General features: G+C 37.5%; 3 protein-coding genes across 3 annotated transcripts; 1 reads left to right on the top strand and 2 right to left on the bottom strand.

The window, feature by feature from the left end:
- The first annotated feature begins 288 nt into the window (after positions 1-288).
- Positions 289-1,291, top strand: LOC114715655 (dehydration-responsive element-binding protein 1A-like). Its single transcript, XM_028900514.1, has one exon. The coding sequence runs from the start codon at positions 347-349 to the stop codon at positions 1,076-1,078; it is 732 nt and encodes a 243-aa protein (XP_028756347.1). The 5' UTR covers positions 289-346; the 3' UTR covers positions 1,079-1,291.
- Positions 1,292-1,881: 590 nt separating this feature from the next.
- Positions 1,882-10,279, bottom strand: LOC114715653 (valine--tRNA ligase, mitochondrial 1). The gene is made up of 20 exons (XM_028900513.1): positions 10,080-10,279; positions 9,709-9,765; positions 9,424-9,596; positions 9,269-9,341; positions 8,819-8,884; positions 8,659-8,742; positions 8,310-8,387; positions 8,119-8,202; positions 7,922-8,001; positions 7,400-7,457; positions 7,001-7,303; positions 6,735-6,905; positions 6,183-6,382; positions 5,142-5,544; positions 4,756-5,007; positions 4,151-4,651; positions 3,768-3,859; positions 2,957-3,056; positions 2,515-2,660; positions 1,882-2,413 (listed from the first exon to the last, which is right to left on the bottom strand). Exons 1-20 carry the CDS (start codon positions 10,140-10,142, stop codon positions 2,251-2,253), a joined length of 3,147 nt encoding a protein of 1,048 aa, XP_028756346.1. The 5' UTR covers positions 10,143-10,279; the 3' UTR covers positions 1,882-2,250.
- Positions 10,280-12,289: 2,010 nt separating this feature from the next.
- Positions 12,290-16,032, bottom strand: LOC114715648 (post-GPI attachment to proteins factor 3-like). The gene is made up of 5 exons (XM_028900507.1): positions 15,770-16,032; positions 14,407-14,668; positions 14,119-14,315; positions 13,350-13,537; positions 12,290-12,912 (listed from the first exon to the last, which is right to left on the bottom strand). The coding sequence occupies exons 1-5, from the start codon at positions 15,916-15,918 to the stop codon at positions 12,626-12,628; spliced, it is 1,083 nt and encodes a 360-aa protein (XP_028756340.1). The 5' UTR covers positions 15,919-16,032; the 3' UTR covers positions 12,290-12,625.
- Between the last annotated feature and the right edge of the window lie 482 nt (positions 16,033-16,514).

Here is a 16,514-nt window from a genome sequence, read left to right as displayed (position 1 = left end):
TGGAATTGTCTTCTGGGCAGACAAAACGCAACACGTGCCATCCAGAGGGATGATGACCAACACAGCTGGCCCAAGTTCAAGGCCCACCTTCCACTGCCTTGGGCCAGCTGGCTCCGTGTGCGCTCTTTCCATCCCCCCTTCTTCATTCTTTCCTCCTCTATAGCACAACCTATAAATACTTGAATCGTTCTCAAACACTGAACGAAGCATCAACTAAACAAGAGAGAGTGATATCTACTCACAAACAGTGAAGCAGACTACTGACGACTCCCAGTTCCTTACTCTCTTTTCTTCTTCGATCGATTCACACCTGCAAGGACTGAAGGTTGGAGTTTCATTTATTTCTATGTTTTCATTCACGTGTTCTTCAGACCCACATCCTCTGAGGCTGCGATATAGTAGTGATTTAGAGGTGGCGGAGTGCGCGACGTCGCCGGCTTCGGATTGTGGCAGTGGCAACGGAGTTCGTTCTTTGGTTTTGTCCGACGAGGAGGTGTTGTTGGCTGCGAGTCACCCGAAGAAACGCGCCGGAAGGAAGAAGTTCCGGGAGACTCGCCACCCGGTGTACCGGGGTGTTCGGAGGAGGAACTCCGGCAAGTGGGTGTGCGAAATGCGTGAGCCCAATAAGAAAACAAGAATTTGGCTGGGGACATTTCCCACTCCGGAAATGGCAGCGAGGGCCCACGACGTCGCAGCGATAGCTCTGCGGGGCCGGTCAGCTCTTCTTAACTTTGCAGACTCTGCTTGGCGGCTGCCACTGCCGGCGTCCACTGGGGCCAAGGATATTCAGAAGGCAGCGGCAGAAGCTGCGGAGGCATTCCGCCCAGGGAAGAAATCGGAGGGCGACGAATTAATTCCGGAAAATGCAGAGGCAACGACCGACACGGCCGTGGCGATGGCGGAGGAGCATAGTATATTCTTAATGGATGAAGAAGCAGTGCCGGGGATGCCGGAGTTGCTGAGGAACATGGCGGACGCTGTGCTGATGTCGCCTGCTCATTCCTATGGGGATCAGCACGATGATGCTGACGTGGAACTGGATGATGCTGAGGTGTCATTATGGAGTTATTCAATGTAACTTTATTATTAACTATTCAAGGCGCGTGTGGTGTGGATAAAATGGGTTGTGTACAATCCTTTTCTTTTCGGCACTAACTAGTCGGTAGTCACTAGTTCTAGAAGTAGGGCTTCTCGTTAATGATTTTTTTTTTTACCTCCCCAAATGTTTTGGTCGGGAAGTATCCGTACTTTAAATTTTATCATGTACGGATGCTAAATCCTATGCTAAAGTAGAAAGGAGAAATTCAAAGAATCCATGGAAACGAGATTTTGGACAGAGTGTTGTATGAAATTCGAAATTAAATATCTTGTTATTTATAAATACTTGAATAATACAAAGTTCACAAACACTGACACATATAGAGGGTATGTTTTAAAATCACATTCGGTGACAATGAATTAAGAGGAAAGATTTTACTTGTGCAATTTAGTATTCATCACGAGGGCCCTTAAAATTGTGTTCTGCACATATCATCTACTACCATAACAACTCTCATTCATAACTGTGGCTCATTGAATAAATTTTTGTGGTCAAATAAACAAAATTTTGTCTGCATTATCGTAACATGCAGTTCCCAATGAACAAAATACCTTGATTCTAACTGACTAAAATTCCCTTTTAAATATGTTTAACCTGATCAACGCTTGTTTTCCTTCTTAGTCTTGGGATCTAATTTTAAGTTTAATCCTTATAATTTCAAATTATTAATTTTAATCCCTATAACATCATAAGACTCATTTAAGTTTAACTATAGAGACCAAAATCAAAATTTATCACAAGTATAAGAACCGTTCATTAAATAAAAAATGAAACTATAAAGATCAAAACCAACAATTTGAAACTACTATAATTTAATCACATTACAAAGACTAACAATTGTATTAATCTCGAGCATAAATATTTCAACATCGCATGTAGTTACTATCTTTGCCTCCCGTGATCATTTTGATGATTGCATTTTGTTTTTGGGAGTTGAAGAGCAAGACTGCAAGAGAGGCACGCACGTCATTCGACAAATGAGATGTCGATATTTTTAGCTCAAAACAGCCAGAAGAACATCAAAATTTGAAATTATGTGGAGATATAAATAGATGGTAAACAATTTGGCCTATGAAAATACAATGGGATGTTGACACTGCTTGCGAACCCTTAATGCAGGACTCTTCCAAAATCAAAGAAAATGTAACAAGTCACTGTCGTGCTTGTGACTCAATGTGGCCGGCAGCTTCCTCCAGAGATAGGAGCTCCTGCAGAAGGGAAGCGAGCTTGGCATCATTATCTTGTTGAATATGGGGTGGAACCTTCTCTCTGTAACCTGAAGCATTTATGGTCTTCTCCAACCTCTCCTTTTGCCTGCAATATCATAGCAAAACCCAAATTCCTCAGAATCCGCAACAAAGAAGTGGTACTATTTATTTATTTATTGTTCGCAAAATCAATGTTGGAAAGCTTACTTCTTGAACTCATCCATCTTCTTCTTGATCTTTCCTAGCTCTGCTTCACCAGAAATAGTTCCTTGAAGCTCTATGTAAACAGATAGGTTCTCATTCACAACTGATACAGCATACCCAGAAGGAACAGCATCGTTTTCATTTATCACCTGTGGACCATAAAGCATTACAGGTGAACATAGAATACAAAACAAAAAAACAAGTGAGATGGTGGTATGCAACAATTGCCCGTCTTACTGAAATTGAAAAGGTGACGCTCTACATAAGTATCGTATTTAACAATAACAATTACTCATTAACCAAACAAGAAAACAGTCAAAATCACCCAAGCATATTGGGTTCTTTCGTTAATGGTATACATGAAAATGACAAAACACCCAAGAAAATAAAAGGAATACGTGTGACAGCACAAGAAAAGCCATTTCAAACAGATTATCGAACTTACTGTCAAAGATGACAGATTTGCCAGAGTTACAATCTCCAATTGATGGCTGTTAATAATCTCTCCAACCACCTGTGTTCGGCAGAGCACAAAAGCAGGCCGCCTAACAAAACAAGCATCAAATTCAAAATTAGCAAAGCATGATAGACCAAACATCTACCAAGCTAATCATGATGTTAAGGTTTGACAGAAATATGTTCAGAGTTCTATTTGAAAGAACAGCGCCCTACAGCTTCCCAACAACCCTGCTCCAAAAGAGATTACGGCCAAGGAGAACCAATTCAATCTCCTCTAACTTTCTAGAAAATACAACAGATTTGTTTCACTACTTAAACAGAAAGCAACGATTTTTTTAAAAGATAAAGATTGGCTTTCCACAGATGCAATTTTCAGCATTTAAGAAGTGTGTGCGTGTGTTTTTTTTTGGGGGGGGGGGGCTGAAGGAATTCAATAACATGTTTTCAGAAAGAAACACATGTGCAAGCAAATAACAAGTCCTGCATGAATTTGATTTAAATTCCATGATACTTGAGATGTGGGTAAAAAAGGCACATAGATCCCCTGAGTTGCAAGCTGCAAGCACTTTTCTAAGAGAACAGTGCAATCTGCACTCAAGAGGAGCCAAATCTGATACAATGATGAAATCTTGCCATTAGAGGCGAGAGGCACGGACACCAGCTTTTATACCAATCAAATGGTTAAATTTAGCTGCCGCAACTATATGCATCTAGCTATGTACTTTCCTTATCCCATATTGAATTATTTTTTACAGAAAAATGGACAGGTTAGAATGAAAACAAATGCTTCCACGTACCTATCACGTCTTTCATTGGCTAAAGACCTGAGAGACTTGACTACAGACTCCACAAGATCCATAGCATTCTCCACCACTTCATTGTTCCAGCACTGAGATTAAAATAAAATATTCATCACAAATAACATAAGATTATCTATTAAGTATTAACTAACAGCCTAAACATGTTAAGTAACTCGGTATCATAATAACAGGACTATATTTGCTGCGTCATTCCTGATATATTCAGTAGACAAGAAGGATGAAAAAGAAATAAAGTGGCTCTTTTTCAAAAAGAAAATATCAATCAGAATAATTGAATGAAAATATAAACAAACGGCATAATCAGAGTATTTGGCAAAGTAGTTAATATTCGCAATACCAAAATATTTAGACAAACTAACCTCTACGGCAGTTGGATAATTGCATGTCATGATTGATTCTGCTTTCTTAAATTCCCTGGGCGAAGGAAGGCGCTGCCACAATTCTTCCGTGACAAAGGGCATAAAGGGGTGAAGCAGCCGCAGGCCAATATCAAGACAGAACCACAACGTATCTTGTGCAAAACGTCTTTCAGAAGCAAAATTGGGGTTGTTACCAGCGAAATAAGGTTTAATCACTTCAATAAAGACATCACACAATTGATACTGCCACCAAGAATACACAGCAGTGGTTGCATGGGAGAACTCATATGATTCTAGGGATTTCACTGCCTTAGATATCGTTTTATTTAACATTGAGAGTATCCATTGACAGCTAAATGGAAGAACACTGGAAGTCAAATTTGCGGGTGGAGTATAATCATCTCCAAGTTTGCTCATAGCAAATCGTACTGCATTCCACAATTTATTACACCACTGCCGGTACCCAACAACCCTTTGGATGTCCAGGTTAATTTTGTCAGACTGAAACAAATGACAACAGAAAAAAATATGAAAAGAAAAATAACTAAGGTCATGCGTATAATCAGCCAATTAGACAATGCTACCGAATACCAGTGACCAAATACCTGAGCTGTGTACGAGACCAGTGCAAAACGGAGAGCATCAGCACCACACTCTTCAATACCATTTGGAAAGTCCTTCTTCTGACCTTCTTTGGCAATAGCTAATTCTTTTGGGTCCAGATTTCCTTCTTCTAACCTCTTATGTAGACCTTCCAGAGATATGCCATTGATCACTTCAATTGGATCAACAACATTTCCCAAGGACTTTGACATCTTGCGACCATGTGCATCTCGAATCATGGGATGCAAATAAACCTGCATTGAGATTTTAAGTTTTTTTATCATGTCAATGACCTAAAATTTATTTAGCAGACCAATGATCAATTAACAGCATGCATTTTATGTGAAAATGCGACTGAATATCATAATTAGATTCAGCATGCATTCACCTTTCTAAAAGGCACATCACCACCCAACTTCATTCCTAACATCACCATGCGTGCAACCCAGAAAAAGAGAATATCATGACCAGTTTCGAGAACAGAAGTAGGATAAAATGCCTTCAGGTCTTCTGTATCATCAGGCCAACCCAGTACAGATAATGGAAACAAACCAGAAGAGAACCACGTATCAAGAACATCTGGATCCCGGCTTAAATGAAACTTCTGTCCATTATACTTTCGGCTAGCCTCCTCCTGGGCCTCCTCTTCACTTCTTGCCACTACCCAGTGATCACTGTACGCACCAAATTCCTTCAGGATGTCATCCTCTAATGTGACATACCATGCAGGTATTTGGTGACCCCACCATAGCTGTCGAGAAATGCACCAATCACGTATATTTTCAAGCCACCTGTAAAATTCTGTCTTGATCAACTTCTGGTTCAATATAATAATTCAAAAAAGACCCCAAAACATAATCACAAATTCAGCAAATCATCAGTGTCTGCAAGTATTCACTTCAAGGTCACGTCTTGTGCAATAATTTATAGCAAAAATCTGTTCAAATGATTAGATTATTTCATACTGGGGTAAAGAGGGAGGGAATAATCATGATGTAGAAGTGCCATTTCTCTATATCATCAACACTAGTAACAATGTTAAACAATTTCTTCGGTTTTTATCCATAACAGTAGAGTGTGGTGACTATAAATAATTTAGACATAAAAACTAATTTGCACATAATTAATGATATCTTTCTTAATCTATTTTCCCTTCCCCATCACCCAGTTTCTCAGACATGAGCTCTACCAAGCGTTGCCAAGCTCAATCTCAAGATATTTCTCCCCAATAAAATCATAGTTGGGAATATTAATATATTATCAAATTCTTGTAGAGGTGCCACGATATATATCTCTACATGGAAGGGCTAACTTCAATTTGGTTTAAAACATTAAATTTCAGAGAAATCTCAGGATAATAAGTTTTGTAATTTCTCATTGTAGTAAACAGTGAATATTCACCAAAGCTGACAAAATGAGACATAAGCACCTCTTCCAATCAGCTGAATATTGTTTTGGAATAATCTCTATTTTTTTGTTGTCCTCATCCATGACAGCATGAAGAGCTTCTTTTGCCAAATCGTTGCACCGAACATACCACTGGGGCTTTATCATGGGTTCCACAACATCATTGCTTCTTGAACAGACACCAAGGCGCATCTCATTGTTTTCAGAACCTCTGTAAAGGCCCTAAATGAATGCAGAAAACAAATGAAACATGATTAACAGCAACTTTTGCAACTCACCAGTCATCACACAGACATAAAGAGACATGCCCAATGATGATTTACAGAAATACAAGTATCATGCAAAATTAATATTGCATAATTACATGAAGAAATTACTAAATTGACACGTCTTATGCCAGACGAAGAACATCAATGTGCAACATATGCAAAGTGAAAAAGGGAAATATAAGGTCACAGCATTAACCATAATATGCACCACTGTCAAGCAATCACTAATCAAACATGCACAGTTTAGATATATCACACATGTTTGATTAAGATGCCAAAGGTTTCATATCCTAAAGAACCAATACCTTCTTTTGTAATGCTTCTGCCACAGCCTCTCGAGCTTTAAATCGTGGCATACCCACAAATTCAGAGCCTCCATTGGTATTAATTTTACCATCATCAGTGAAAATGTTAATGAACTCAAGACTGTGCCTTTTTCCAACCTCAAAATCATTTGGATCATGAGCAGGGGTAATCTGCAGGGAGTTAAGCAAGTAAAACCGTGGCTTAATACTTAGTTGAAAAGGAATTGGGATGCAAAAATGTAAAATCACACATGCAAAGAAATTACCTTAACCGCCCCAGTCCCAAATGTTGGATCAACAAGAATAGCATCACAAATTATTGGAAGCTTTCGACCATTAAATGGATGAATGGCAAATTTCCCATGAAATTGCCTGTATCGTTCATCATCAGGATGAATAGCAATAGCAGTGTCACCAAGCATGGTCTCTATTCGAGTTGTGGCTACAACAATGTCACCAAGGTTTCCTTCCATAGGATACGCAAATTTTGTCAAGATTCCAAACTCTACTGGTTTATCATATCCAGGAACCTTTAGCAGAGTCCTTTCTTTAATATCAATGTAGTCCACCTGCATGCAGCAGCCAATTACATTGCAGTTAAAAAAAAAAAGTTAAAGTATACACAGAATTCATCATCCGAAAAAGTCATGTATAGCATTGCATACCTCAATATCAGATATTGCTGTTAGTAGGACACAGTCCCAATTCACTAAACGAAGGTCCCTGCAATAGTGACGTTTCAAAAAATAATGCAATGAGTACACAATATTTTCTCATTAAATTAATTAAAAGCAAATCAGCATTCTGTAGTTTAATTAATTTACATAAAAGTCAGAGAGAACCATATATGATTATTGGATTAACCATTCACCATTGCTTGCACCATCCTGAACAATTCCCCGTTAAAGTGCCTTCGTACGAAGACAAGGTGTAAAGATAAGCAAATACAAGGTTATATAATTATGGTAGCATCAAATACAATCCATGACTTGGACATTTTTTTGCACGCTATCAATTTTACTCCACCTAAATTGTCAATCATCAATGCTTTGCTTCCACCTTGCATTTCCCAATATTCCACCAGTCTTGCGATGAGCCATGCCTTGAAAATATTACATACTAAAAAATTGTTCCAGTGGCTACATATTATATTTATTTAGATTCAGATGCTCCCAGCATCAACCCACCTATATATAAGGCCCTGCTTATATAGCCTTACAAAAGCCTCAGTCACAGCCTTTGATCTTCTTTCATCCATTGTGAAGCTCTGAAGATAAAGGGAGCCAGGATTAATATGAAAGCCATATATGGCTCTTGGATGCCATGAGAGAGATTTACATAACTATTGATTAGACTCTTGGCAAGTTATAATTTGTATCTTTACCTCACGAGACCAATCCAAGGAGGCTCCTAAACGACGTAATTGCTGTAATATTGTCCCCCCATACTTGTTTTTCCAGTCCCAGACCTATTGTGCCAAGGTTTACCAAGGTAGATCTTATTAGCAAGAACATAAAGAAAGAGGATTTCAAATTAGAAAGTAAGGTGACTTTGAAGTTGCTTTACAAAACGTACCTCAGATATAAATCTCTCACGGCCTAGATCATGCCTAGTCAAATGCCTTTCACGCATTATCTTCTTCTCCACAACAACCTGTCACAACAATCATACTGTCATCATCTATCAAATAAAAGAAACACCAGTATGTGTTGGGAACTAATGTTATACATCAAAACTCACAGTTTAGATAATGCATGAAAAAATATTTCATCTAGAGACCATTAAATGGCATATGAAGCTAAAGAATGAGAAAGAAACATAGAAGGCCACTCCTGCACCACCCTACTGCAAGATCCACAATGGGTGATAAATACCAAGAGAGCTAAGAACCGTATAGCATTTGTTATATTTTGGGGAAGACAACCTGTGTTGCAATCCCTGCATGATCCATGCCAGGCACCCACAACGCATTATATCCAGACATTCTACGCCAACGAATAATCGTGTCCTGCATACAACAAATATCCCTTCAGATGATTGGTTTTAAACAGCTAAACTAAATTCACATTCCATATATATGCAACCTCTATTGCAGCTGTGAGGGCGTGACCAATGTGAAGAGCGCCAGTCACATTCGGTGGAGGCAGTACCTGAAAATACAGCACAATTAGATTGCTCCATGGTGCTCAAATTGATACCAACAAGCTAGTTAAATAACACACATGCTGATTCCCACACCTCTTGAATGTCCAATCACATTTAAAAATAATACTGTTGGATTTTCACTTTTCTTTAAACTATAACAAGGATTGTAATATAAAGAAAGGATGGGTTAATAAAATTCTGACGAAAAGGGATGTAAGACAGAGGAAGGATTACTGCCAATATATATTGCAAGCTGCAAGGCTACTCAGCACTCCATTCATCACGTTAAATTTGTGGATATAGATTTCGATGTTGCCCGTTGTTAGAAAAATGGACCAGAAAACAATGGCAGGAGACACTAACACATAGAAGTCCAGTAAGATACTCACAATAACAAATGATGGTTTGGAGCTGTTAGCATCTGCCACAAAGAACCCTGATTTCTCCCACCATTCATACCACCTAAATTTTTAGCAAAACAAAAAAAGATAAGGACTTCGTATGACTAAAATATAGTTCATATGAGGATGGACGCAGCACTCACGACTTCTCCACCGCACGGGGACTATACTGTTTTGCCATTTGACGAGACATATATTTCCTCTGACCTGAAGGAGTCTCAGGGTCGATATAATCTTCAGGGTTCTCATCGTCTGCGCGCTTTACATTCTTCCTTTCACTCTTCTTAGAGGCATTAGATGGTTTTTGTTCCTGCTCCTGAACATTACTCGCAGTATTATATTGATTAGATAGATAAAAAGAAATTTTCCAATTTAGAAACAGCAAATGAATGCTGCACTTGCACAGCAGGGAAGAAAAACTCAGTCACCTGACGCTTAGCAGCTTTCTCAAGAGCTTTCATTTTCTTCAATTCCTTTTCTCTTGCCTGCCACAAAGCCAGCAACATTGTCACATGATAAAATTGCAGACATCCTATTTCACCCAAAAAAAAAAATCCTCTTTATGGTTATAACTGCATTTATCAGCCAATGAAGTTCATCTGAAAACCTATATTAACTTGCATATATCTGAATTCTAACCAAAAGCATGAGTTTACAGTCAAACAGAAGCTGAATGCATAAATGGACGAAACAAATATAATGTACAGATAACAGAAGCCACAACATTCTGATCGAGATTATGCTGCCAACTTTTAAAATCCCATAAACTGTCGAAAACGAAAGAGATAGTAACGAAGACCTTCTCTTCTTTCTTCTTCTTCTTCTCAGGGTCCTCCACCTCAACTTTCTTCTCCGGTTCCATTATTAGTGATCAGTGAAGCTCTGCAGCGACAGATTCGATCAGGATGAAGATTCTGAGTAGTGTGCGGTATAACGAAGCTCAGGACGGGTTGGGGCAGCCACCAATAACGGCACTCGGAAAACCCTAGACGGCGCGCACAAGTGAAATGACGACAGTTACTCGAGTGCGGTGGCAACTCAGTAACAGAAAATAACGGAGGCGCATATGCCTTCTTTATGCCAAGGTCTGATCACTGATGAGACCTTTAGTTAACATTCAGAAATCTCTTCTGAGACATTTTGCCTCTCTAGGAATTCCCTTGTTAAAAATCTAGGCCTGACTTTAAATTTTAATACTCCTCCGGTCTTTATTATAAGACTCAATTTGACTTTTTATTTAGTCCTAATTATAAGACCCAATCCATTTTATCTCTTATATTTATGCATTTTTTTCAAAGATAATCCTTCTAATAATGATAGTTTTAGCCAATATACTTAATTAGCAAGGATATTTTAGGAATAACAACACTTATTTATTATAAATAATCAACTTAACTTACTTCCTTAATCTCCTCAAATAAGTCAATTGGGTCTTATAATTAGGACCGGAGGAGTATTTTAATTGGGTTTAATTGGATTCTCTCTAAATTTGTCATTCCCTTGTTATTATTATAGGTACTCCAAAGTCCAAAACCTTTTATTCGAAAAATTCTAATGGCGTTTAAGTTATTAAATTTATTTTAAGTTTAAATTGATATTTCTTTTTTAAATTTATCCTTATTAAAAAAATATGTTATGCATTTTTACTCGTATATTTCCTTTCGATAAAGTAAAGTGAAAAAATAATCATTAATTACTTTTCAAATAACTTATATTTAAGAATAAGTTTTTAAAAATATGACTTATAATAAAGACAGAAACGGTATATGGTAAACTTTGTTTGATGATAGTCAATTTTCATAACATAACTTACATAAAAATTAAATATTTAAAAAGTTTTTTAATTTGAAATGCAAATAGAAAATTAATTCAGTAGATCGTGGAATTTTTTATGTAAATTCTGTAAAAAAGTGAATCTATTTTCATTAAATATTAAATATTTGTAATTATGGTTTTTTTACTGATATTACTATAATACCTTTCTTGTCTTTCAAGAAAGGTTGCATAGTCAACGCAAAATTGAGGCATGGACAATCTTTTATTTGTAAGAAAGCTCGTGTTATGAAAACCTTTGCTCTCAGAAAAAAAGTTGTAGAAAAACTCCGTTTGAAATTTTCTTCTAGTCTTCCTCAAGTTTTCAGCCGCGGTTGGATTCAAGCCAAGAAATTTACATCCACGTCAGATAATTTAATTAAAAAACAATTATGAATGGATTATGAATATCGGGTATACTCAACTAGTGTTCTGCATCGTTGTTACTTTAGAAAAGTTGTAAACAATAGACAGGAAGCTGATTTTTTTGTTTTTTGACCAACAAGACAGGTAGTTGACTTTGATGCCCCCAAGTTTAGTCTTGCGTATTACATCCAAAAAGTAGAGGCAAAATGTGCACGCCGTACGTTTCAGAGTCGGAAATTTCACTTATCGGTAATGAAACATATTCATTGTTTTGATAAGTTTGTTCCATTCACAAAAATTTAAGCTCGGCATCTAAATTTCTACTTTGGAGAATTTTCTCTCAGTTCAGTCACAGTTGAACCCCTTAAATTTATTTCAGAAGAATCTAATCTTCAGTTGAACATAAATTCTGGCGGGTAAAAAAAAAAACTTCAGAGCATAAATTAATTTGGAAATAGTCTGACATGACCATTTTATGATCTCTGCCTGCCATATGCACTTGGAACGATTGCATACCCCACTAAGTGGCCGGCCAACGGCATATTCTTTTTAATCATTCAAATTTCATTTTTTGTTTTGTGTACAAAATACCAGAATGAGAATAACTGGAATCGTTAGCTTTTGAGAATTGAAATAATAATTGATCTAAAACTTATACATGGAAAAAATAGATCTTCCAGGACTAGACGACCCAGATTGAGAACTTCATGGAAGGGGTGAAAACCTGGTTAGATACACATCTTGCAGTCTTGCACCAAATAGAGATGAAAAAATCAACCAATAACTTGTAAAAAATGAAACTCTGAAAAATAAGATACGCTTAAACATCTATTATGGTAAACTTCGCCTTCTATTACATAGATATTTGTCAATTTATATCAACGATACGGTGTGCTTCTTACTATGAATTTTTTGGAGGCATGGGTTATGAGAAATAGGCATATGCAAATCTAAATCTAAATTCCAATAAAGGAAGTAGCATCCCTCATATACTGGGGGGAAAAACAGAAACAAAAACAAAGTGGGGGCCATCGTGGTAAGCATTTGAAACAAATGCATGCACGAGGAAAAAGTTAAAAAACTAGGGATGTATTAACAAAGTAATCAAGGCATGTCCTTGATGATCTGAACCGATCCACCATCTGAATTATGTCCATTGAGCCAACATTATATTACCTTCTTGAGGAGTGTGGAGGTCCTAAACTCAGCATCATCCCTTACAAAACTCCACCAAAGGTATGTAATTGGAATGGTCGTTGCATGCCAAAGTGCATGAGCATCCACATAGCCCATGTAAGGGGGGAACTCGTATATCTCAAAGAGCATAGCCAGATTTCCTCCCACCACTACCAGCCACAGTTTCCACAGCCCTGGATGGCGTGAAACACCAGCCCAAATTGCCCAAATAAGGAGATGGGTAATTGCTATTGCCATGCAGACTTTCATGTGCAAACCTGCAAATGACAGTGAAACTGTCAGCTCATTGCCCAAGGACAAATGCATCATGATGCACAGTTCAGCAATTCTAGAAGTTAATTGAGCATAACTTCGCAGGATTTGTGCAGACCAATTTAATTTCATCTAGTTAAAATAAGTTGACCAAGATGATGGATTAAACAGACAAACAGGACCACACAATGGATACCACTAAAAGTAACTAAACTTTTCGAGACCAGGCCTATATTAGCAGTAGAGGACAAAATCAAGGCAAAGGGTGAAAGGGGAGAACAGAACATGCAGGAAAGAAGACTGAATAAATCATTAAAGCAAGTTACTGTAGCTAATCTCTATGAGATGGAATTGCATCTTTTGTTATTCTTTAGTGTCATTAACACAAGAGCATAAGATGGCATCATTTAACATAACATTTCATTAGAAAAACAAGCATTACCATAATCAAGTTTGTAGAAATTCAGATACAGAATATGAGTTGTCACAAAAGCAATCAAGGGAGCAGCAACCATGATTCTCGCTGCCTCATCTCTCACATTAAAAGCACGCAGTAATGCTAGAAGGAGGGAAAATCCAAGTAAGGCCACAGCAGATGAGTGATCTAGCTTCTCGGTGAATTCCACATCTCTACATATAATAAATTTTGGAGTAGCATGTAAACACAATAACAACAATAATTATAAACTGAGAGTCCAGAACCCCCATCCGCCTCAAGATAAATAAATAAATAAGCATAAGTGGGAAAGATACTTTATAAGAATATAACATCATACAATGCTAAGAAGCATGGGCAAAAGCACCATAACCAAACAGAATCTGAAGAGGCTGGCTACTTTAGATGAGTTGCATCAGTACGAGAAGATTGTATGACACGCGTAAGGAAAAAACATTACTGTATGATTCAATTGTATCATTTGTATTGAGGATACCAAAATCTGCTTATTTCCTACGCATATAAAGATTGTACCTGTACCTAGGAAGAGTATCTTTTTTTTTTATTTTAACAAGAGAAAAATCTTCAGTAGAGAAACAGGAGGATATGATTTGTGGCAAAAATATACTTGTCTTGCATTGGAACTGTAAGTAAATTAATGCTAAGGCATCGCAACAAATAAACAGCATTCTTCGAGTGTTAAGACTTAAACACTAAAAAATGATTGAATAAGGCCAACAAATCCTGACCACAACACGCATAGAGAGCAACTTACCTACTATGGAAAATAGCGCTCCAAAACCATGAATTCATTGATAGGACCCCATAGATATGCCACAAGCCAGTGTACTCATAATAAGTCTTCTTATCTGGCCTTAAAGGGAGCTTATAGTACACAAGAATGAAAAAGGATACCCAACCATGAAACTGCATAGCAAGATTAAGGGCAGAGAGTGCAACAGCTACGGGTTCCTAAAACCACAAGTAACACGTCCATGCTTCAATGAGAAATCAAACCAAGCCATATAACAGATATCTTATTTAGGTGAGACTTTTGAAAAACCTGAATCCCATAGACACGCCGAAATGGCCATTTTCCATGATACTTGACAGGCTTGTCACCAAGTTTCATTCGTTCTTCCTCTCTAGACTGCATGCAGTGATACCAGCAATCGGTCTGACAGTCCCACTGTTTCCACCTTAGGTAGAGAGGTTCATTCGTATACCATGGGCCATCAATTGGTTTTCCATCAGAAGAGAATTTACAATGTTGAAAGCATCTATTCCCTACACATCCAGATTTCTTGCACTGGTCCACACAGTCCCTGATATTTGATAATGACCCAATATCATCACATAACACATACAGAGTACAATAATTATCTAAATGTTACTTCCTATGGAACAGAAGAATAAGATCAATATCACTTGTTAACATAATCACCAGCCAATCAATCAGAATCACAACATTCACCGTCCTTGCTTCTGCCTCCCCTCAATCACAACTGATAGTACTTATAAGATGGAGTCCACAAGATACATCGTATTCAATTGATGAGGAGTATATCTTTTACTGGTTGCATTTTTATCAAAATATATGTGTCATGGAGAAATAATCTCTAATGCTTAAGGTTTGTCGAAAATAATCGAGCTTTACAAAATGCTGGCTTTCCTTTCACAGACGAGGATATCTATTCAACTAATACAACGCATGCAATATAAATGCATGTACTAGTATTATGGAGCACACTTTTTACTCTGCAAAAGATAATTATCAGGCATCAAATATCGTATAGTGTTGATGAGACTAAGTGCAGGTTGATTGGAAAGGCTGTTGTTGACCAAGGAGGGATTCCGGATATATCAATCATGAAAAGAAAGCAGTCAAATATGGCTTTACCAAAAAGGAGGGGGGAAAAAATGACGATAACAACCACCGCCATTCACATCACCTTTATTGCAGTTACATAAACTCTATGATTTTAGGAAAATTGAAGAAGGTACAGGATGAGTCAGTAGACGACTAGGCTTGAAAATGGCAGGTGCAGAAATTGGAAATGTATCCAGACATAACCAAAAGAATTATCCTCATATGCGGATTAAAAATTGTAAGCAGTAAGTTAAAAAAAAAAAAAGGCAATAGAACCTCCACAGCCTCCCAAGTCAACGATATCTCAAAAGGTCACAGTCCACAAAATCTTCCAAAGAAAAAAAAACAAGTTACGAAAAGTTAGGAGAATATGAAGAAATCCAAGTTTCATCTTTCTGAAAATGCCAAACAAGATTCTCCCCGCCAACCCGGATTCATAGAAGAACAGCCCCCTGCCTCAAGAAAAATGCTTACTGACAAATTTTTCAAGTCAAGATCGAGTTCCGACGAAGAAAGGAGCAAGAAATGAGAATTCAAATAGCGAAGTGAAGCTTACTTGTAAAGCGGATCAGTCTCACCATCGCCGGCGACGAAAACAGCAACAAGGCACAAGAAGGCAGCAAGAAACAATAAGCAGTGAACTCGAGGCATGAGAGTCATGAAAATGCGAAGTGAAAGGGCGTCCAAGATTTGCGAGCTTCGCATTAACGAAGAGAACAGTTTGTTTCACATATAGTGAAGGAGAAGGAGGAAGGGAAGGGAAGGGAAGGAGGTGGGTCAAGTGAGTGGGAAGAGCGAGTCGGAAATGTGGAACGAGAAAAAGTGGGAGCAAAACCTGGACCAGAATCTCGTGAGCAGCCGATTAGCTGATCTCCACGACGATTCACGAGAGGACACGTGTAGATGCTGATGCTGTCATTTGATTACTATATACCACCCTCATTGTTTTTCGTCTATTTTTTAAGACGAGAATAGTACACAAAATGTATAAAATTAAAAATTGAGCTCATGCCAGCTCAACCGCATCGATAATGATATGCAGTACAAGTGATAAATATTAGATAATATTTTTTATTATGCTCTTCTTATTTTTATTATAAGCACTCAATAATGATTTGAAGTAGCTCAACAAAATTAGTTAGAATTATTTATTTTTAAAAACATTCAAATTATCCTTGATAAAAATTAATTGTCAGAAGAATTTAGTTGATTAGTTAAGAAATTATATAATCAGTAAAGATATTAGGAAAGGAAAAAAATAGATACGTTAAACAAAGTATATTTTATTATAAAACATGTAA

The sequence above is a fragment of the Neltuma alba genome, unplaced genomic scaffold (assembly GCF_004799145.2).
Source record: "Neltuma alba isolate B1F8T4 unplaced genomic scaffold, ASM479914v2 tig00011604_pilon, whole genome shotgun sequence".
In the NCBI taxonomy this organism is placed as follows: Eukaryota; Viridiplantae; Streptophyta; class Magnoliopsida; order Fabales; family Fabaceae; genus Neltuma; species Neltuma alba.
Note: the sequence above shows the minus strand (reverse complement) of the source record. Positions and strands in the feature narration are given on the sequence as shown.